Source organism: Solanum pennellii, chromosome 8, assembly GCF_001406875.1.
Source record: "Solanum pennellii chromosome 8, SPENNV200".
NCBI classification, from domain to species: domain Eukaryota; kingdom Viridiplantae; phylum Streptophyta; class Magnoliopsida; order Solanales; family Solanaceae; genus Solanum; species Solanum pennellii.
The window spans coordinates 60,787,925-60,810,281 of record NC_028644.1 but is presented as its reverse complement, the minus strand read 5'-3'; the positions used below and the strand labels follow the sequence as shown (position 1 = coordinate 60,810,281).

Genomic DNA, 22,357 nt, shown 5'->3' with positions numbered 1-22,357 from the left:
GGTACACGTTTTTGGCGGTCATTCAGTCAGACTTGAAAGTGACTTTTAGGTGTATAATATATGGGTGTATTCTCTCTTTTCCAATAAATTAAACTTGTGCTTTAAAATTACATGAAGAATTGATTGTTACGATAAATAATTAATTGTAAACTGTTATGATAAAATGAGGGGAAATAATTAACCATATTTTAAATTTGTTAATTTGACTTAAGTAACTATTTGTATTTATCGTAAAATAGTACAATTGAATTTTTATGAAATAACATTATTAATCTATTTAATTTTTTTTTATTAAAACAGACAAAAAAGAAGTATTCAATTCAGAATAGAGAAAATAAACTACATTAGAAAAGTAATAGCTAGTATTATTAAATAAAATAAGGACGACAATTTTCAAACATTGGTTTTGCTGACTTTTTTTAATTTGGAAGGATGGAGGAGTAAGAATAAGAAAGGAAAAAAGACAAGATCTAAAGATATGAGAAAATAATGTTATTATATTCATCAAATATGAGAAAATAATGTTATTATATTCATCAAATATGAGAGAAGATACAGGGCAAATTCAATAAACACTTTTGCTTTAATTGTGCTGTGACATTTTTATTACCAAGAAATTTCTCTTCACATCATAAAATAATATAACTATCCATTCTACTATTCTCCAAAGGCATAGCTTGTGCGATGTCATTGTCATATATGTCACCCACACAACATTTCTCACAATACATATAAGATAGAGGGTTTAATTTTTCACATCACAATATTCTTGAAAAGAAAAGAAAAGAAAATGGGTGCTAAGCTTACAGTTATAGAAAATAGGTGCAACGATGATATTGAAATTAGAGTTTGGGTTCCTCCTGCTCGACCCGACAAATTTCAAAGCATAATCAGAATTGAAGGTAATGGTGGATGGAAGGAAGTGAATTCAAAGAATTTTATCCATGCAGATGCTACGATTCTTGATGAACGTGTGTCGTCTACTATGTTGATGATTTATATTGATGGTGTTTATACAGGATATTACTTTCTTCTCACAGACTTGGTTAAATATGCCAAACTCATCATATGTAACAGAAAAAATGAAGATGGGATGGTTGTTGTTCAAGGAATCAAACCAACTTTCAACTTCTGCAGATTCAAGTAATCTTTTTACAACTTCAAATGTTACTAGCTACTTTTGCTTTTTTATTTTCTAAGTTAATGTGCTTGTATACTGTCTTATCATGATTCCAAACTTTTGCTACTTTTCCATGCCAATGAATGACTGTCCCCTCACAATTACCTCGAATGTGAATGCAGAAAGATAGACAGATGCTTTTGTTTGATCAACATGTCCACAAATATGCTTTTGTTTGATCAACATGTCCACAAATAGACTTTTGATGATCGTTAATTATATTTTTAACACGTCTTTGCGTGCGGACTTAACTCTTTTTTCATGGTCAAGTATGTGCATTTTTTTTTTATAGTTTTGGGATCACGGCTTTTGTCTGAGTATGTGACCATCTCATTTGAAAGTTTAATCCGTTAGAAAGAATACACTTTTATTAGTTAACTATATTTTCAACTTATGGCATATACAAAATGTTATTTTAATTGATTTACTTACATAAATTTATTTCTCAGGGGCTGCGCCTTCTTTCCCTATATCAGAGAAAAGGAGATGATTTAAAGCTGGTATATTCTCAACTATATATTTAATATTTTAATTCCTTCATCTTCATAATTTCTTTTTATTATATACAGTTATTTGATGTTTAGGGTTTACAACAAAACACTAATAATTCTCCAATTCTTGATTTGCTTGTCTCCAGATTATGCTAATCATCAAGATCCAGGCACTCAAATGTTTATAATAGATGATGTATTATTGTGCTACCATTTTCAATTTCTCAACACACGTACATACGTGCTTCAAGTTAATTATCTTACTATGCATTTTTGTGGGATTATGTTTATTTTGTAATGTTATCTTTATTTCAACTTAACTAAAATAATGTATGGCCTGGATCGAAGATTGAATCTCATTTCTAGGTCTCCTAATATTGCACTAGATCTCATGGTTAAAATTCTCATAACTTTTTTGTCCCTTCCATTTAATTACAACATACTAATTAAAGTAAATTAATTATATTCATTACCTAGTTAGATGAAAATGGGGTCGACAGTCGACAAAATAACTCAAGCCCTTTTTCTGCTTTCCTTTTTTCTACTTTATTTTCTACCTCTTATTTTATTCTTATTACTTTTATATACTTTTTGGATCAAAACTAATTTTCCTCACCCTCTTAATTCAGATATTACTTACACCATTTTGCCCGCAACCTTTGTAGTGATAGATTGAATCAATTCATTTTAACAGTTGTATACAAAACTATTTTGGTGGGGATTATAATAAATAGTGTTGAATATGTTAATATTAAAAATGTGTAGATTAGTTATACTTGATTTGTTACTTGATATTCTTTCTGTTTGTATCATATATAACATGCATTACATAATTTCAAAAAATAAAATTATTTATAAATATATCCTTCACATAATGATGAAAACAATGTGATAAAAGTGTTGAGAGACAATTCTTTGATTATGCTAATGTGTGTATTAAAACTCTTTACATCATTAATATCATATATTTCAAAGCATTAACAATACACAGTAGAATTTACATGTAAATTTAAAATTGTATTAAAATAAAATATTAATGATACACAAATTTAATACATACATTATTTTTACTATTACAATTGTTATGCGGAATTTGAGATAATACGAGAAAATATAAACGCGAAAAACAAGACAATAGATTTACGTGGTTCACCAATAAATTGGCTACGTCCACGGGGAAGAGGGAGAGCAGTTTTATTATGGAGAGGCAAGAACAGAATTACAGAATAGGGTCTGCCATAGCGTCTATATATAGTGCTAAGCTATGTCCTAACAGGCTTGGGCCCAACATACAGGATTGACAGATAATTAAGGGCCCAATACAACAACATTGTATACCCCCGTCCTTTCTGTTTGTAACGGGTCCAATTCAAGACATTCAACAACAATATATCAAAGGACCTCATAATTTTTTAAACAAAAAAAGAATATTGTGGATTTCAAAACGTAAAAGGTGATAGTTTTTGTCCTCTTCCGTGTACTTATTTTCTCCTTTTAATTACCGATTGGGGTCAATGTCTAAACCCCACAAACCACGACGTTAGAAAACTAAAATAGAAAGTCTTTTTGTATGGATTAATTTTCAAGTCCTCTTTTGTGACGAATTTTTATGTCTTTTTGTAGTGACTATTTCTCATGTCTTCATGTAGAGACTAATTTTCACCTCCTACTTTTTCTTTCTTTTTTTTCTTTTACTTTTTCTAAAGCTTTATGTTCTACCACTTTCTTTTTCATGGCCCGTCAAAAAATAAGTTAAAAGATGTTTGAATTGACTTAGAAGTTATTAAATCTGCTTTTAAGTAAGTTTTCGATTTCTAAAAGTGTTTGATAAATTTTAAAAATAATAACTTAAAATTAGTGGAAAGTGACTTAAATTAATTAGAAAGTGTTTGACATGTCAAAAGTAACTTAAAATAAGTGAAAAACTAAAAGAATATTTCCCCTAACTTTTTATTTTTAGATTTAAAAGCTATTTCAATTTGTTTTTTAATTTTTAACTTAAAAATATTTTTGTAAAGTCAATTCAAATGAGCTAGTCCAATGTGTTAAATTTTTAAATCTATATGGATTAACTAAAATAGATCAATTCAATCCATTTTAACAGTTGCCTAAAAGGTTTTAGTCCATATACGTGTCTTTATTTGATTCTTTAATTTTTGGATCGGTGTCTAAACCCCACAAGCCGACATCGTGGAGCTTGAAAATAAAATAAAATAAAATAAAAATAAGAAGTCTTATAGTGACTAATTTTCATGTCTTCTTTTAGTTACTAATTTCCATGTCTTTTTGTAGTAACTAATTTTGATGTCTTCTTCTAATAGTGTCTAATTTTCATGTCTTCTTGTAATGTCTAACTTTTATGGCTTCTTTTAGTAACTAATTTTCATGTCTTCTTTTTTTTTTCAAACTTTATTTTCTGCCTCTTCTTCACATGGCCCTTCAAAAATGATGAAGTAGTCCAATCTAGTCTGTTAAATTCTAAATTTGTACTAAAAAGTATTAGTTATATCTCTATTAGTTAGGTTGAGATTTTTTTTATATAGTGTTTGACTTACACTTTGTTTGGATCATTGTTACTCATTATTTCAATAACATGCATGACATAATTTCTAAAAAGTATATTTATTCCCTCCACAATTATGATGAAAATGATTTTGAGAGGTCATTGTGTCTTAAATTATGCTAATATATATAATAAAATCATTTGTATTACTAATATCATAAATTTCTGTCATACACATTAAAGTTTATACATAAATTTAAAAATATTAATTAAGATATGAATAATACATAAAGTTAATATAAAACTAAAAACTGTATGGTGCTTATGAAGGGGTTTGAACCAAGAACAACTTAATTCAAATGAATAATGTGATAAAAGTGTTTGAGAGACAATTATCTTTGATTATGCTAATGTGTGCATTAAAACTCTTTACATCATTAATATCATATATTTCAAAGCATTAACAATACACAGTAGAATTTACATGAAAATTTAAAATTGTGTTAAATAAAATATTAATGATACACAAATCTAATACATACATTATTTTTACTATTACGATATATCAAAGGACCTCATAATTTTTTAAACAAAAAAGGAATATTGTGGATTTTCAAAACCTAAAGGGCGATGGTTTATGTCCTCTTCCGTGTACTTATTTTCTTCTTTTAATTACCGATTGGGGTCAATGTCTATACCCCACAAGCCACGACGTTAGAAAATAAAATAAGAAGTCCTTTTGTACGGATTAATTTTCAAGTCCTCTTTTGTGACGAATTTTTATGTCTTTTTTGTAGTGACTATTTTTCATGTCTTCATGTAGAGACTAATTTTCACCTCTTACTTTTTCTTTTTTTTTCTTTTTCTAAAACTTTATGTTCTACCACTTTTTTTTTTCATGGCCCGTCAAAAAATAAGTTAAAGGGTGTTTGAATTGACTTAGAAGTTGATTAAATTTGCTTTTAAGTAAGTTTTCGATTTCTAAAAGTATTTGATAAATTTAAGAAATTATAACTTAAAAGTAGTTGAAAGTGACTTAAATTAATTAGAAAGTGTTTGACAATGTCAAAAGTGACTTTAAATAAGTCAAAAACTAAAAGAATGTTTCCCCTAACTACAATGTTTTTTTGAAGATATCTTTCCTCTTGGACCTTGGTTGTTACATAAAGAATCAAGCTGCAAAGTACCTGCCAATATAAAGTCATGATATACACCTAAGCATATATCAATTGTCCATCTTACTATAACATACAGAACATCGTTCATAGGTAGATCTCTTCATATGGTTCTGAAGGCTATTCTTCTTTCTCTAATTTGTCTTCTTTGACTACTAGTTCATTTTTCGTCCACCAAAGACCTCTTAGACAGTTGAAGAATATTACAAGATTATAATCCTCAAAACAAAGGTACGTTCTACTAGACTACTTCAATGAATCTCGATGTTCAAAATAAAAAGAAGTTTCTTCATGAATCTCAAAGCTTCTTACCAAAAAATGATTTTCAATCCAAAAATTCTCAATCCTGTATTATGGATTGATCCTCTTATCTCACCTGGTGGTATTGTTATGATGTGAATGATGACCTACTTAAATGCTCGATACCTAAAAGTTAGATGTTTTGCTAATGACTTGGATCGACATGTATTTTGACTCTAGTATATTACTAGCCTTCCTTGATCAGAAATATGTCACAAGTGGAAGCCTCCTGTGCCAGGTAGCTTTAAACTGAATACAGATGGGGCTGTGAAAGAAAGCCCCGGACCAGGAGGCCTTGGAGGTGTTATCAGAACCATAGAGGTGACTCGATCATTGGCTTTTATCAGCAAAGAGGCCCATGATAACTCAATCCTGGCAAGGTTCGTGCGCGAAGGCAAGGTGTGCTTATGGCCATTGAATATAAGCTGAACCCAATAGACATCAACACAGACTCCATGGAACTGATCAATATGTTTGAACACGATAATCACCTCTTTACTAACTTAATCTTTGAATACAGGTTATTAATGGAGAAGCTGGGAGCAGCGATGCCAACAGACATATTTCGGGAGCAGAATAAAGTGTCAGACAAGCTTAGCAAGGAAGGTCTCTAGTGCAGTGCTTTCAGAGATCCAACCTTTTTGATAGTTCCTCCAATGTTAGAAAATACAATGGCGGAAGAACACGAAATTGAAGAAGGAGAAATTTATGATGATTCTCACATTGATTTATTGAAAATTCAAAAGGAAGAAAACGAAGTTGAAGGAGAAATATATGATGATTCTCATATAGACATTGATGCTAAGATTCAAACTGTTTCATGCGATTATATGAAAGATTTTGAAGGAGCTGTTTCTGCTGAGAATTTGGGGCCAAAATTTGGTGTTAATGGTTCGTTTTGGCGAGTGATCAACTTGTAATTCAACCACAAATATCTCAAAAAATCCCTACCCCTCTTTCTTCTCACAATCCCATTAGGATTAGGATTAAGTTTAGTTCTTCTGATAATACTGCTGCTCCGAAGACTAGTGATTTACACACTGCTGCTGAGAAGACACACGGCCCAGAGCTGACTACTGGGGATATGCCACAAGTTGTTCCTTTCATTATACAAGGAGATTCGATTCGCTGTTGTACATGTCGGAAGTGGAGGCTTCTGCCATATGGCATAAAACCCCATCAATTGACTCAGAGTTGGGCTCTGTACTATGTTAGACTGGCTTCCTGGCATGAACTGTTGTAACATTAGTGAGGACCATACAACGAAGGCTCTACATTTCCTGTACCAAAGTCTCATTCAAAGTAACTTCCAAAATCGTGGTGCTAAGGGTTCGGTTGATGTAAAAGCATATAACGGAAGGGAAGTTTCAGTAAAGAAAAGAAAATCAAGGGAACAAGACTATTTAGGTAATAAATTGGGTGAAAGTGATGCCAATGCTTTTGAGAGGAAATTCAGAAAACAGAAGAAGTCTAAGGTGATTCAGACCGAAGAAAAAAAATCCAGTAGAAGCAAGGGTGAAGGGAAATCGAGAAGGAGAGATACAGGATTCAAAGATTCTGCTCATATAGAGAGAGAACACAAGACGAACAAGTATAGAGTAAGCATCAGTCTCAAGCAGAATCTGGCATGATCCGCAAACCAGTTTACAAGAAGGCCATTGGATATGAGAAGGTTGCGAGGCCCTACATTGCAATTTCATAGAGGAATTACTGTATTAGCAGTCATGGGTTCTTTTTTCTTGTTTTCTGTTAAATTTGTTTATATGTTGATAGTATATGAAAAATAAGCAACTGATTCTGCTTCGCAAGTTTACTTTATGTACTTTGGAGGTTACTTGAAGGCTTCTAATCCCAATTGTATACCCTTAGCTACTATATTAATTAAATATCCAACTTCTAGGAACCTTTGTTTTGAGGATAATTATCTCGTAATATTCTTTAACTGTCTAACAGTCTAAGAGGTCTTAAGTGGACGAAGTACGTACTAGTAATCAAAGAAGACAAATTAGAGAAAAAAAATTGCCTCGAGAACAATATGAAGAGAAAACCTAAGAATGGTGTTTTGTATGCTTTAGTGCGATGAACAAATTGATAAATCCTTAGTTGTGTATCATAACTATCTATTGGCAGGTACTTTGCAGCTTGACACATCCTAGTCATGATTCTGTAGGTAGCAACTAAGGTCCAAGAGGATCATATGATATCTTCAAAAATCACTTGCAAAATATTTGCATAGAGAAAGGTTGATAGTTTAGAGGCAGTTGGTGAAACAAGAAAAGTCAAAAACTTGATTTTACATAATACAAAAACTAGCAAAAACTTGCAAGAACAAACTTTGATGGACTAAGCTAATTGACCTACCTAAATAAATAATTTCAATCAATTTTGAACATTCGCAAGAAAGTACTCATAGCAAGCATTGTGACTCGAGGCTTTACTGGCCATCAGAAACAAGTAGAATATGATAAATCACACCACAAAGGAAGAAAATATCTGGACTTAAAGAGAGAAGATAGCATACCCTTGGTGCAATTACAATAGCACAGAAGAGAATTCTCAAGCTCTTCCACAAAAATTAGATTGAGAATCATGAGGTCTCAAGTAGAAATTCCAGAGGAGGCAAAACCACTTTATAAATTTGACCATAATTAAGATAAGTGGACAGAGTTAGCCATGAGGAGCACGCAAGCTGGAGCAGAATGGAAGGCAAACTACTCTGATTTTAGAACCTCTTCTCTTCTTTTTGGAGATAAAGATTCTAATACTACAACTCCTATCTTTGTCTTATCACAAAATGTTTGATAGTTAGTCAACCATGCACAATGTTTTTGCAAAACCATGTATCACAGATCCCAGTGAAGCACAGAGTGAACCTGGTATCCTACAAGAGTGTCCATAATACTTAAACAAACATTAAACTAAGAAGCCTCTTCATCAATCAATTTATTTTTCCCTTGCTAATCAAACTGTCTGAACTGATTTCCTTCTAAATTGGTTAATGATAAATATCAAAAATCTATTCTAATCATCAATTGATCCAGTAAATAAAGTTTTTCTTAGGAGATGCCAAATACCTTTGTGCAATAGTCCTAACAAAGCCTATATCAAAAAATAATTTACAAGACGACAGTCAGGATACCATTATATTCTTATACCAAATTCTATTATGGAAATATGAGGCAATTATAACACCTATCCGTCCAGGTATATTACTATCTTTAATCCACCCAGCTTCAACTGCAGAGTAAATACTCAAAATTTTCTGTGTATGTATATATACACAAACACGCACACACTCAGGGATTTAAACATACATAACAAGGACAAAAATTGGTAGCACATAGCTCAAATGCAAAGAATAATACATCGGCATTGACAAACCACATAACTGCTTCAACTCCAACACATAGTTGACCACTGCTATATATTTGCATTTTCTCCCATAAATTGGAATCCAGCACATCTGCCACATACATTTTTACCAACAGCACTCACCCACAATGTGTTTAGCATAATATCAAATTCAATAGCATAGGCTCAAAAGCGGAAGCAAATAATTCTCAATCCAATATGTAGCAGAATAATGGTAATGAAATGTCTACCTGCTCTACTTCTTCGGTTTTGCATTAATCTTGTAGATTCTGGTACGAACTCAAGATGAAAAAGGAAACGCCCAATAAGCCTTTGATAACTCGATCTTCCATTATCCTGTCACAGATGACTCTCGTCCTACCACATAGAATTCAAATTAGAGAAAGTGTGGTTCCATAAAAGGGCGAAAGTCATCTGCGACAGGACTACCGGAAGATGTGAACATCAAAGGCGTCGGAGCGATTCGGAGGAACCTGAAACTTGCCGGAAGAGAATTTGTAGGGTTAGGAAAGACGATTTGTGAGCTACAAGACATAAAGAGTAAAAACGAACTTTATACTGAATAAAGTACAAAACAATAACGCCTCTTTTTCTTTCACTTCTTTTGCTTCTCTTTTTCTTTTTGCAACTTCAGAAAACTACTAGCAAGTTTAGATTATGCCAAAGTAGTCATTTTTTATTCCCTAATATTCACGTGAAGTAGTGATTGATCAACTTTCTTCTTCTTACAAACCTCACAACTTCAATTTAGGATTTATTATAATTCAACAATAACCCTAGAACAATATCAATTACATCATAAAGAAAACACATGACTTTGTTATAGTGTTGAACTTGATTCTTCAATATCTTTGTCTATCATCAAAACTTCATACTTTTGATTTTTGTGCATTCCATTAATTCAAAATAACAGACATAAATACTGCAGGTTCAAATCATCTCCTTTTTGTTTCCTCTGAGATAAGGAAAAAAGGCGCAACCCCTGTAAAAAGAAAAAAAAATTAAATTAAAATTAAAACATCATCTAAATGAATACAAGTGCAACATTTGAAGTTGTAACAAAATTACTTAAATCTGCAGAAATTGAATGTTGGTTTGATTCCTTGAACAACAAGAAGTCCATCTTCATTAATGTCGCAGATGACTTTCGCGTATTTCACTAAGTGAATTGGAAGAAAGTAATATCCTGTATAAACACCATCAATATAAATCATTAGCAAGGTAGACGATACAAATTTGATATCATCATCATCATTATCATCAAGAATTGTAGCGTCTGCATGGATGAAATTTTTGGAATTCACTTCCTTCCATCCACCTTCACCTTCAATTCTAATTATGCTTTGAAATTTGTCGGGTCGAGCCGGAGAAACCCAAACTCTAATTTCAATATCATGGTTGCACCTGTTTTCTATAACTGTGAGTTTAGCTCCCATTAATTTGCGTGATCAGTGCTCGTGTGCAGTGTATGCATGTATTTAGTGCTTGTGTAATGGAAGTGAATTATGAAGAGTGAAAACTTTGTTATATATATATAGGGGTGTAAATTTGACTTCAATATTTTATATGAACTCTAGGACAACTCCCTCTGTCCTTTTTTTAATGATAAAATTTTGATTTGACACATCAAAAATATTAATTGTTAAAAATAATGCATAAGTATCTCCTAATCTATAATCGTAATCTCAGAGATTTACCTTAATTAAACTAAAGTTCTATTACCCCTTGAACTTATTTTTTTTGTAATTTTATGCACCTTTTTGAGTTACGTGGAATCCAAATATCTTTCACGCGCCTCAATTGTGTGGAGTCACGGAGTGTGCCATGTAAGACAAAAGGTAAATAAAATTAAAAAAAAAATTAAATTAAGAGTAATAGGACCTTAGTTTAATTAAGATGTGTCTCTGTGATTTCGATTATAACTTAGGAAGTACTTGTGCATTTTCCCTAATTGTTGTAGTAAATTTTACCATTTACTCATTACATTTTCCAAAGGCATATCAAATAAAAGGTCAGGTGTGAACTTTAAATTTTGACAAAAGAACATGTCAAATTAATCATAATGGAAATGAAATTTCAAGATAACGTTTAGGAAACATCCAAGCAACTTAAGCAGTCTCAAAAGAGAGTTTTATCTTACAAAACTAATCATTACTTTATGCACTTTTTTTAATTCTTGTTGTTGAAGCAGTAATTATAAGTTGAAAGTTTTGGTCTTGCACATCTTTAATTTACTTTTATACTTTATGTACGTACAACAGTATTCACTACAACTAATTTGATGCTTTAATTTCCTCCTTTAATTTTCCTTGGTCAAAAAGCAACAAATATGGAAAAATTAAAGCTTGAACAAGAAAAGAGAATGTGAAAGGATTCTCTTAAAGTTGAGGAAATTACAAAGACATCACATTAGATTCATCAAGTTTTGAAAGAACTAGTAGAGGACTTGAGTTTTACCAATTAAATAAAGGTCTCTGTTATAAGCCGCTTTGATGATATGATTATTGATTAAAACCTCTTGTAACACATCAGAGTTCACAGGAATCACAACCTTCCTATTGACTTGAGACGTCACGGCTTGAGCCAATCGTTGAAAAACAATCCTAAATTTTGCAAGGTTCGAGAGAACTTGCTTAAATCATAATAATTGTTCGAGAGAAAACTATTGCATATGTAGTCTAACCTACCCATTGAGGTTCAACAATTGCTAGTGAATTACAATTACCCTTATAGTGAAATTAACGTTTAATCGATCACATCCCCGAGAATCCTTCTCTACTTAGCTACCCCATGTTTTCGTAATTGTTGTACTTGTTAATTGACAAGCCTAATCCTCCATCTGACAATTGTTGTCAACTCCTTAATTTACATAGTCTTTTTTTCGAAAACGTTTACTTTTACAAACGAATAGAGCACAATCTTCACTTAATCTGATTTCAATTGACAATCATAACCTTTAATTTTGGGTATGCACAAGTACTAAGCCTTCAAACTTGTATAAAATTGAACAAATAGACACATGTGCCTTATGTGACATAATACATGTTGGATGTCACGTAGGACATAAAACTATCATGTAGAGTATTATGTAACACGAATGTACCTATTTATTCAATTTTATACAAATTTAAATATCTACTTGTGTACACCTAAATAAAAGGTCAATTGAAAATGATAAATCGTTAGGTCCCAACTTCCAGTAACTATCTCTTCCCGAAATCCTCTGAAAGATAATTTGCAGATGGAGTCATAAGTCATATGTTGAACAAATAGTCTTATGTTTGCCTTGACCAAAAAAATATATATGGGGATATAATGAAGCCACAAAAGTAAGAGGTAATATCTCAAAATGTCACTAATTTTCAAAATTCCTTTATTTAATAGAGTCATTAAATTTCATTTAATATCAATAAAATCACTCAATTTAGATATTTACATCAATAAAATCACTCAATTTAGATATTTATATCAATAAAATCACTCAACTTTAATGGCATCGACGCTCTGTCCACACACGGACCGTCTGTTGCCCCGTCGATGCACACTGCACAGGCAGTGTTGCTTCAACCTGCAGGGTCCTCCTCAAGGGCCCTTGATTGGTCCTTGGGGAGTCGTACCCGGACGTTTCAACCATGAAACAACTCAAACACCTATTAGCTACTCTTCCATCAATTTTTGTACATTTCCGACTCCTCAAAGTTAGTCAAATAGGCTAAGGCACACTAACACTCCTTTGAACCAACTTCCCGGATGTCTTGGTTCTTAAACTTCTTAAATGACCTATATTCAATAAAATGGACTTAAAATTATACTTAGACCTTATGACACCTATGTTAGACTTTACGACACGTCTTGGATTTTCAAGGTGTTACAAAACAAAGTTCTTAAAGATTTTCAAGAGTCTTTACTAAAACGTTTTAACTCCGTTTTAAGGCTCAAGCTTCAAGTTAAAGTAATGAGTAAAGAGTTGAAGTCTTTCATTAAAGAAATATAAGGAAATTACGTATTTTCAAATACTTGATTAAGACTCAAGTTCAAAATTAAGCAAGGAATAAAGAGTTGTGATCATTTCTCAAAAGTTATAAGGGAACTAAGTATTACCTAAAAGTTTATAAATGTTTTCACATTTAAGTTAAGATGAAACTAAGATCTACCAAAAGAATTTTGAACAAGAAAAGGGAATATTGATTCCAAGAGAGTTTTTTAAAAGTTAAGTGTTGAGTAATTATCTCAACCCAAAAAAAGAAAGTTGTTTTAAGAGAATGAGGTAAAGTACATTTTTGGAGTATTATTGAGCACCAATTTGGGGGTGAGAGTTCACAATTAACTAAAGTCTCCATGAAAACTATGTAGTCATTAATGGGTATTAATGGGTCATACTTTTTAGATGAGTACGTAAATTAAGCTAGTGGATCGACTAGTTAAGTAAGGTCCTATACCGATGACAAGATATAGGATAGTCCTTGGACACGTGAGGTAAAATGTTGTATCATCACTTAGACTCGTAGTGATTGTTGTCGTTTAGAGAAACTCCCACAGAAACTATATTACTTTCATATATAAGTAAAGTTGAGTTTGTTATTGCATTTTATTTAACGAACTAAGTTGTTTACACTGTTTTACAAGTTTTATATATATTGCATATGCCATATTGCTTTATATTAAGTTCAATATTTCATGAGTTGAGCAGAGCCAAGGTATGTGTTTCTTCTTACTCTTTTCAAGCTTAAGTTTTGTTAGCTTTCCAACTCGCACACTCGTACATTAAATGTATTGATGCCAGTTGGTTTGCATCGCATGATGATGCAAACGCAGGTACCTAGTATCAGCATTCAACGCCTCATTGATCCAGTTTGAGCACTTAGAGTCAGTGGTGAGCCTCTTTGCATTTCGGAGGACTTTTTTTATTGCTTTCTAGTCTTTACTTATAGGATGTTGTGAGGTCTGTCCCAACATCCATCTTAGTATGATAGAGACTTTATAGACAGATAGTTAGTCAAATAGTTCAGTTTGAGTCTCTCCTTATTTACAAATATTTATCATGAGACTTAAGTGTCAATTTGGCCAAGTATTTTATTTTAAGTAATCTTTTGAGAATGTTTCATGTTTTACGTTGAGTTAAGTCTTCCGATGAGTTAAATAAGTCATACCAAGGGTTCGCTCAAGGCCAGCAATAGTTATTGGGTGCTGGCCACGTTCAAGGTGTAGGCTCGGGGCCTGACACTAATTTTTAGTTATGATACTTGAATCCAAATTTATACTAAATGTATCTGATACATAACAATTACCAAATAATAATCGATCTCAAACCTAAAATCTTATGGGCAACACTTTCTTATTTAATGTATCTAGTAGAAATACAAAACTTATTAATTAAATTGAAAGGATCTTCATGATGTATCTTCTCAAAATTTTCAATACTTTTAAATCAAAATTGAAATGATCTTCAATGAACTGGTAGTATAACTTTGAATCTCAAAATTTTCAACAAAATTGAATCAAAATCGAAAGGATATTCGATGAACTTGAAGATTCACAGAAGAAATAGTTTGTCCAACAACAATTCCATCACTTTTGTGTCCTTCATAACTCACCCTGCTTATTCAAAATTTCGATAAAAAAAATTATGAAACAGAGAGAACGATGAATAAGAAGAAATATAATTTTTGAATTTTTTGATTAGTTACACTAAATATGATTGAATTCTTGATAATAATTTGGAATGGAATAACACAATTAGGGGTGTCAAAAATGAACCCAAACATAGGTAACTCGCTCAATTCGTCCAAAATTTTAAGGATTGGGTTCAAGATAATTTGAATTAGGTTCAACTCAACTCATTCAAACATAACCCATTTGAAGAGAATCTTCAATTGAACCCAATTCAATCTTCATTTTCAACTCGCTTTAAAATTTATTATTAAAATATGTTCATATATCCAAGGTATGAATTATTATCTATTTAACATCTTTTATGGTTTATTCATCCATTTGTTACTTTTTTTAAAAAAAAAATTGAGCTGAAATTCAAATTGTAATTACAAAAGTTAAATATCAATATGTTAAATTATTGAGATTAATCGGATCAAATTGGGCAGGTCAAGACCCAACACGTTTTCAGCCCATTTGAGCTCAAAGTAAACTTGGGCGGTTCAAGACCCAACCCGTCTTCTATGTCAACCCATTTTATATCTCAATTTCAACCCAACCCGCCCATTTGACACCCCTAAACACAATTTACGAAATCTTTATTTGATTTTCCATTTGTTTTTCCTTAATCAGTGCAATAGATCAATAGTATGAGATCTTAATTTGATTTTTCAGTTTGTTTTTTCTTAATAAGTGCAACAGATTGATACATAATATATCAACGTGGATCCTTAATATGTATTTAAAATGCCTAAAATAAATGAGATTTGTGTAATTAGAAAAATAATAAGAATAAAAAGTAATTTAATTTTACACTATAAAGTTTATGTAAATTATACATAAATAAATAAAATCAAACTCGTATTTGAATTATTTTTTTTAAAAAAAAGTTCTCAATTTTCATGTTGGATCACGGAGGGCCGAAGGGTCTCTTGGTCTTCATTTTAAAGCATAAATAAAAGAATAGTTTTCTTTTGAAAGGATTTTTTTGATCTTTGACCAAACATAACTGTTGCCATAGTAACATCGGTTAGATTTTCTTTTAACATCGGTAGGATCATTTTTTTTCAAATAAATTAATTAATCAAATATCATTCAATATTATTTATTTTAAAAAGAAACATTCTAAGATAAGTAGATAAATTGAATTCCACCATTAAATTAACATTAATTAATAGAGCATGAGTTGCCGTGAGCAGAGCTGTCATAGTTTCAGTTTTTGAACAAAATCGAGAGTTCTTAATAATTTGAATTTGAATTTTTAAATTATGAATTTAATTTTATTTATCTGTGTAGTCTATATTTACATGGTATAAAAAATATATTTTGACATGTAGCACAAAAAAATCAAACGACAGCCACTGTATTTATTTTACATTATTAATTTGCCATTCTATGCAATTATTCCTTAAATTTATGTCTTGTGTTATTTTAAAAAAAAAATACTAACACAGTCATTTGTAAGATGATTAGCTAAATAGTCTTATTTTTTTAATCTAAATTGATGCGTTTAGTCGAACACCTTCGTATAAATTGAAATAATAAAATAATGTATATTTAACTAATTGAAATAAAAAGACAATCGGTTAATTAAAATAACTCAAAAGTATGTCATACTTCATCCCCCCCAAACCCAATTATACAGTTTAAGAAAGCAGAAGAAAAAATGAATTTAACGTTTTCCATACAAAATTAACGTGTCTATTTTATTTTAATACGATGCCCAATGAATTAGTTATTTAGTTAGTCGGTAATAAGTTACCAAATTAATTTTTAATTACGAAATTAACGTGTCTATTTTGTTAGTTGTTTAGTTAGTGGTTAATAAGTTATCACATTAATAGGGAGGTTTTTCCTAAATTGATTCGGCTCAGGACTACTAATCCTAATTAGTTATAATTAAGCGGATTTTTTTTGGTAATTTTGCAAAAAAATTTAGAAACTGTGTCTATTTTATAAGTTAGTCAGTAATAAGTTACCAAAATTAATCAGGAGTTTTTTTTATATATATAGATTAGATTTTTTTGTGAACTTCGCAAAGAAATTTAGGAACTGTGAGCATAGGGGACTAGGAAATTACGATGGCAGAAGAACACGAAATTGAAGGAGGAGAAATATATGACGACTCTCATATAAACATTGATGCTAAGCTTCAAACTGTTTTGGGCAATTATACGAAAGATTTTGAAGGAACTGTTTCTGCTGAGAAGTTGGGGCTAAAATTTGGTGTTTATGGTTCGTTTTTGCCGATTGATCAACTTGTAATTCAACCACAGATATCTCAAAAACTCCCTTCCCCTACCCCTACCCCTATTTCTACTCACAAACCCATTAGGATTAGGATTAAGCTTCGTTCTGGTAATACTGCTGCCCCGAAGAGTAGTGATTCACACACTACTTCTGATAAGACACACTGCCCGGAACTGACCACTTCAGGGGATGAGTCACCACTTGCTCCATTCATTATACAAGAAGATTGGATTCGATGTTCTACATGTCGGAAGCGGAGGCTTCTCCCCTATGGTACAAAACCCAATCAACTTTCTCAGAGTTGGGTCTGCACCATGTTAGACTGGCTTCCTGGCATGAACTGTTGTGACATTAGTGAGGACGATACCACAAGTGCTCTACATGCCCTCTACCAATCTCTCATCCAAAGTAACTTTCAAAATCGTGGTTCTAAAGGTACTTCAATTGATTTAAAAGCACACAACAGGAGGGAAGTTTCTGTAAAGAAAAGAAAATCAAGGGAACAAGACTATTTAGGTAATGAATTGGGTGAAAGTGATGCCAATGCTTTTGAGAGTAAATTCAGGAAACAGAAGAAGTCGAAGGTGATTCAGACTGAAAAAAAGAAGTCCAGTAGAAGCAAAGGTGAAGGGAAATCGACAAGTAGAGGAATTAAGGATTCTGCTCCTATAGAGAGAGAACAGCAGACAAACAAGTATGGAGTAAAGCAACAGTCTCAAGCAGAATGTGGCATGATGCGCAAACCAGTTTACAAGAAGGCCATTGGATATGGGAAGGTTGCGAGGCCCTACATTGCATATTGGTAGAGGAATTATTGTATTAGCAGTCATTACTTCTTGTTTCCTGTTAAATTTGTTCATATGTTGAAAGTACATGAAAACAAGCAACTGATGATTTTGCTTCACAACTTTACTTTATGTACTTTGAAGATTACTTAAGGCTTCTAATCCCAATTGCATACCCTTAGCTACTATATTAATTAAATATCCAACTTCTAAGTCTTTCAATGCTATTTATGTAAATCTTTTTTGGTGTTAAGGGTTGGATCTTGAGCCACAAATTCCTTAGTAATATTCTAACAATTTCGGAGCTTCATTATAATAGATCATAAGGATTATAAAATGACTTATATGGTTATTTGCTTAATATGAGGGATGGATCTTATTTTGTTACTCTTTTTCAATGCTGACTTTACATTCCCCTACCTAAAGAAATCAGTATTCCGTATCTATCTTGTTGCACCTAATAAAGACTATCCACTGATGATAAGAAGACAAATATCATAACAGTTGCTAATTTTCAAAATGTAACTTCTAATAACCTAACATTCTAGTATAAAGTAAAAATTATACTTGGTTGTCAACTTGTCATCATAGTAGAATTATTGTTGGGTTTAGGGTATAAGATATGATAAAGGATTGGGATTTATGGATTTCCAAAGTCAATCTGATGGACTAAGCTAACTTACCTACCTAACTAAATAATTTTCAACATTTCGTACGGAAGTACTCACAGCAAGCATTATGACTCGAGGCTTTACTGGCCATCAAAAACAAGTAGAATATGATAAATCACACCACAAAGTTAGAAAAACCTGGACTTAAAGAGAGAAGCTAGCGTACCCTTGGTGCAATGAAAATAATACAGAAGAGAACTGTCAAGCTCTCCCTAAATTTAGAATACCAAATGATGGATAATTAACTTCACATTCGGCCAAAATGACATGCGTTGCTAGCAGCAGCTGGATAGGATGCATTGGCTCGTGAAAAAGGGTATGGAAGGGTACCCAAGGGTATGGCTTAAGGATTGAAGTAGGTTGAGACCATGAGCTATAAGATTAGTGGATAGAGTTACCCGTGAGGAGCGCAAGCTGGATCCGGATGGAAGGCAAGATATTTTGATTTTATAACTTCCTCTTCTTTTTGGAGATAAAGATTCTAATACATCTGATAATTACGTTATCCATGGTAAACATAGATCACAGTGAAGCAGTTAGTGAATCTGGCATCCTACAAGAGTACCAAAGGTTAATGACAAATATCAAAGATCTATGCTAATCATCAATTGACCCAGTAGGAATCATAACAAGTTTTTTTTAGGAGATGCCTAATAACTTTGTGCAATTGTCCTAACAAAACCTATATAAAAAAAATTAACTTACAAGACGACTGTCAGGATACCATAATATTCTTATAACAAATTCTATTATGGAAATATGAGGCAATTATAACACCAATTCGTCAACGTATATTACTATCTTAAATCCACCCACCTACAACTGTAGTCAAATTTTTCTGTGTATGTATATGTGTAGGTATATATACACAAACACGCACACACTCAGGGATTCAAACATACATGACAAGGCCCAAAATTGTTAGAACATACCTCAAATGCAAAGAATAGTACATCTTTAATAAAACAAAGACTATTGACAAACCACAAAACTGCTGAAACTTCAACACATCTAGGCCTGCAAAAAGTTGAACACTGCTATATGTTTCCATTTTCTCGTCCTACACATCTCCACATACCACATCTTCTTAATATTGATTAAATAAAAAGCCTAGTTTTACAGACAAATTTCAACACCACACACACAGAAATAGTAACTTGTGTTAACATAAAATCAAATTCTATAGCATACGCTCAAAAGAGGAAGCAAATAATACTCAATTCAATATCTAATAGAGTAATGGTGATGAAATGTCTACCTGTGCTACTCTGCAAAAGTTGGAGATTTTGCTACGAACTGAACATGAGAAAAAACGCCCGAATAAGCCTTTGATAACTAGATCTTCCACTATCCTGTCACAGATGACTCTCGTCCTAACATATTGAATTCAAATTAATTAGATTTACAGAAAGTGTGGTTCCTACAAGAGTGTCCATAATACTTAAACAAACATTAAACTAAGAAGCCTCTTCATCAATCAATTTATTTTTTTACTTTGCTAATCAAACTGTCTGAACTGATTTCCTTCTAAATTGGTTAATGATAAATATCAAAAATCTATCCTAATCATCAATTAATCCAGTAAATAAAGTTTTTCTCAGGAGATGCCAAATACTTTGTGCAATAGTCCTAACAAAGCCTATATCAAAAAATAATTTACAAGACGACAGTCAGGATACCGTTATATTTCTATACCAAATTTTATTATGGAAATATGAGGCAATCATAACACCTATCCGTCCAGGTATATTACTATCTTTAATCCACCCACCTTCAACTGCAGAGTAAATACTCAAATTTTTCTGTGTAGGTATATATACACAAACACGCACACACTCAGAGATTTAAACATACATAACAAGGACAAAATTGGTAGCACATAGCTCAAATGCAAAGAATAATACATCGGCATTGACAAACCACATAACTGCTTCAACTCCAACACATAGTTGACCACTGCTATATATTTGCATTTTCTCCCATAAATTGGAATCCAGCACATCTGCCACATACATTTTTACCAACAGCACTCACCCACAATGTGTTTAGCATAATATCAAATTCAATAGCATAGGCTCAAAAGCGGAAGCAAATAATTCTCAATCCAATATGTAGCAGAATAATGGTAATGAAATGTCTACCTGCTCTACTTCTTCGGTTTTGCATTAATCTTGTAGAATATGATACGAACTCAAGGAAACGCCCAATAAGCCTTTGATAACTCGATCTTCCATTATCCTGTCACAGATGACTCTCGTCCTACCACATTGAATTCAAATTAATTAGATTTACAGAAAGTGTCGTTCCTTAGAAGGGCGAAAGTCATCTGCGACAGGACTACCGGAAGATGTGAACATCAAAGGCGTCGGAGCGATTCGGAGGAACCTGAAAACTTGCCGGAAGAGAATTTGTAGGGTTAGTAAAGACGATTTGTGAGCTACAAGATATAGAAGAGTAAAACGCACTTTATACTGAATAAAGTAAAAAACAATAACGCCTCTTTTTCTTTCACTTCTTTTGCTTCTCTTTTTCTTTTTGCAACTTCAAATTTCTACTAGCAAGTTTAGATTATGCCAAAGTAGTCATTTTTTATTCCCTAATATTCACGTGAATTAGTGATTGATAAAATTCATAACTAAACAATAAATTTTTCTTTGTTCATTTCATTTAGATATGGATTTGTGATGAACTGATTAAAATTAGAGGAACTTTCACGTTTAATCACTAAAAAATAGTCTAATTACTCTTCATAGTTATAGTTTGATAATTACAATCCGTAACTACATGTTATAGAGAGGAGAGAGGCAAGCGAGACTGGGAGAGAAAGGAGAGAGGGGAATGAGAGAGGGCAAAGAGAGGGAGAGAGGTGCATTGTATATGTATATTGGTTATATAATTGTATATTATACATATGTATTTGTATATATGGCAAGAGAGATTGGGAGAGGGAGGAGAGAGGAGAGAGAGATTGGGAGAGTGGCGGCAATACTGGGAAAGGGAGGAAGAGGAGAACGAGATTGGGAGAGAGACGAGCGAGAGAGGGCAGAGAGTGGGAGAGAGGTAAATTGTCTATGTATATCGGTTAGATAATTGTATATTATAACATGTATTTGTTTATTCTGACTAACAAACTCGAAGTCAGCCCACATAATTAATGTATAATATTAGTCGCGAGTGTTAATTATAGCAAACTATAGCTATGATGAATATTTAAGTAGTATAAGTTTGCTTCACCGCGTAATTGTCCCTTAAAATTACCATAAATTTCATAGCTAATTCCATAATGGTCAACTTTCACATATATCAAACATAAAATTCATATTTGTATACCATAGCAAAATTTGCATAATTATGTTCCAGAGCAAACATATATATGTATAATTCGCTATACATATACAATTGAAGTGAATTGTATAAAACGAAGTGTATACAACGAGAAAGAGAAAGAGAATTGGGTAGAGAATTGTATAAAACGAATTGTATAATTATAAGTGTATATGACGATTATATACAATTTGAATTTGTATAAAATGAGAAAGAGAGAAAAGCAAAAGAGACTTGGGCGAGAAATATACAATTGAATCGAACTGTATAAAACGAGAAAGAGAGAAATTATATACAATTTGAATTTGTATAAAACGAGAAACAGAGAAAGGCAAAAGAGACTTGGGCAGGCTAGTACTTTTATTGTATAATTATAGGTGTATAGGACAAAAATATATGTATTTGCATGTGTATATACAATTTTCTCTCACTTTATACAATTAGAAACACAATTGATACAATTCTATTGTATAAAGCGAGAGAGGCGAGCGAGAGGAAGCGAGCGAGAGAGGGAGAGTGGCGAGCGAGAATATGAGGGAGAAATGGACTGACAAACAGTTTGCTATGGAACACAATAAATCAAACGGTAGCTACTATATTTATTTTATATTATTAGTTTGTCATTCTATATAATTATCCCTTCAATAATAGGTAAAC

General features: G+C 32.1%; 3 protein-coding genes and 1 long non-coding RNA gene across 9 annotated transcripts; 2 read left to right on the top strand and 2 right to left on the bottom strand.

Moving 5' to 3' along the window:
* Nucleotides 1-790: 790 nt before the first annotated feature.
* LOC107028335 lies at nucleotides 791-1,675 on the top strand. The gene is made up of 2 exons (XM_027919072.1): nucleotides 791-1,143; nucleotides 1,630-1,675. The coding sequence occupies exons 1-2, from the start codon at nucleotides 791-793 to the stop codon at nucleotides 1,673-1,675; spliced, it is 399 nt and encodes a 132-aa protein (XP_027774873.1).
* A 3,992-nt stretch (nucleotides 1,676-5,667) lies between these two features.
* LOC114078446 lies at nucleotides 5,668-7,825 on the top strand. The gene is made up of 3 exons (XM_027919318.1): nucleotides 5,668-5,731; nucleotides 5,855-6,029; nucleotides 6,170-7,825. Exons 1-3 carry the CDS (start codon nucleotides 5,668-5,670, stop codon nucleotides 6,261-6,263), a joined length of 333 nt encoding a protein of 110 aa, XP_027775119.1. The 3' UTR covers nucleotides 6,264-7,825.
* A 307-nt stretch (nucleotides 7,826-8,132) lies between these two features.
* Nucleotides 8,133-10,538, bottom strand: LOC107027097. The gene is made up of 2 exons (XM_015228268.2): nucleotides 10,090-10,538; nucleotides 8,133-10,003 (listed from the first exon to the last, which is right to left on the bottom strand). Exons 1-2 carry the CDS (start codon nucleotides 10,455-10,457, stop codon nucleotides 9,952-9,954), a joined length of 420 nt encoding a protein of 139 aa, XP_015083754.1. The 5' UTR covers nucleotides 10,458-10,538; the 3' UTR covers nucleotides 8,133-9,951.
* Nucleotides 10,539-18,455: 7,917 nt separating this feature from the next.
* On the bottom strand, nucleotides 18,456-20,891 carry LOC107027099. Of its 6 annotated transcripts, none has more exons than XR_003580124.1 (4): nucleotides 20,518-20,891; nucleotides 20,297-20,378; nucleotides 19,635-19,749; nucleotides 18,456-19,444 (listed from the first exon to the last, which is right to left on the bottom strand). It is a non-coding gene; the product is annotated as an uncharacterized LOC107027099 (long non-coding RNA). The 6 variants fall into 6 exon arrangements; XR_003580129.1 differs by having other exon boundaries at nucleotides 18,456-19,749; nucleotides 20,281-20,378; nucleotides 20,518-20,635; nucleotides 20,718-20,891; XR_003580125.1 differs by having other exon boundaries at nucleotides 18,456-18,929; nucleotides 20,281-20,891.
* Nucleotides 20,892-22,357: the final 1,466 nt, after the last annotated feature.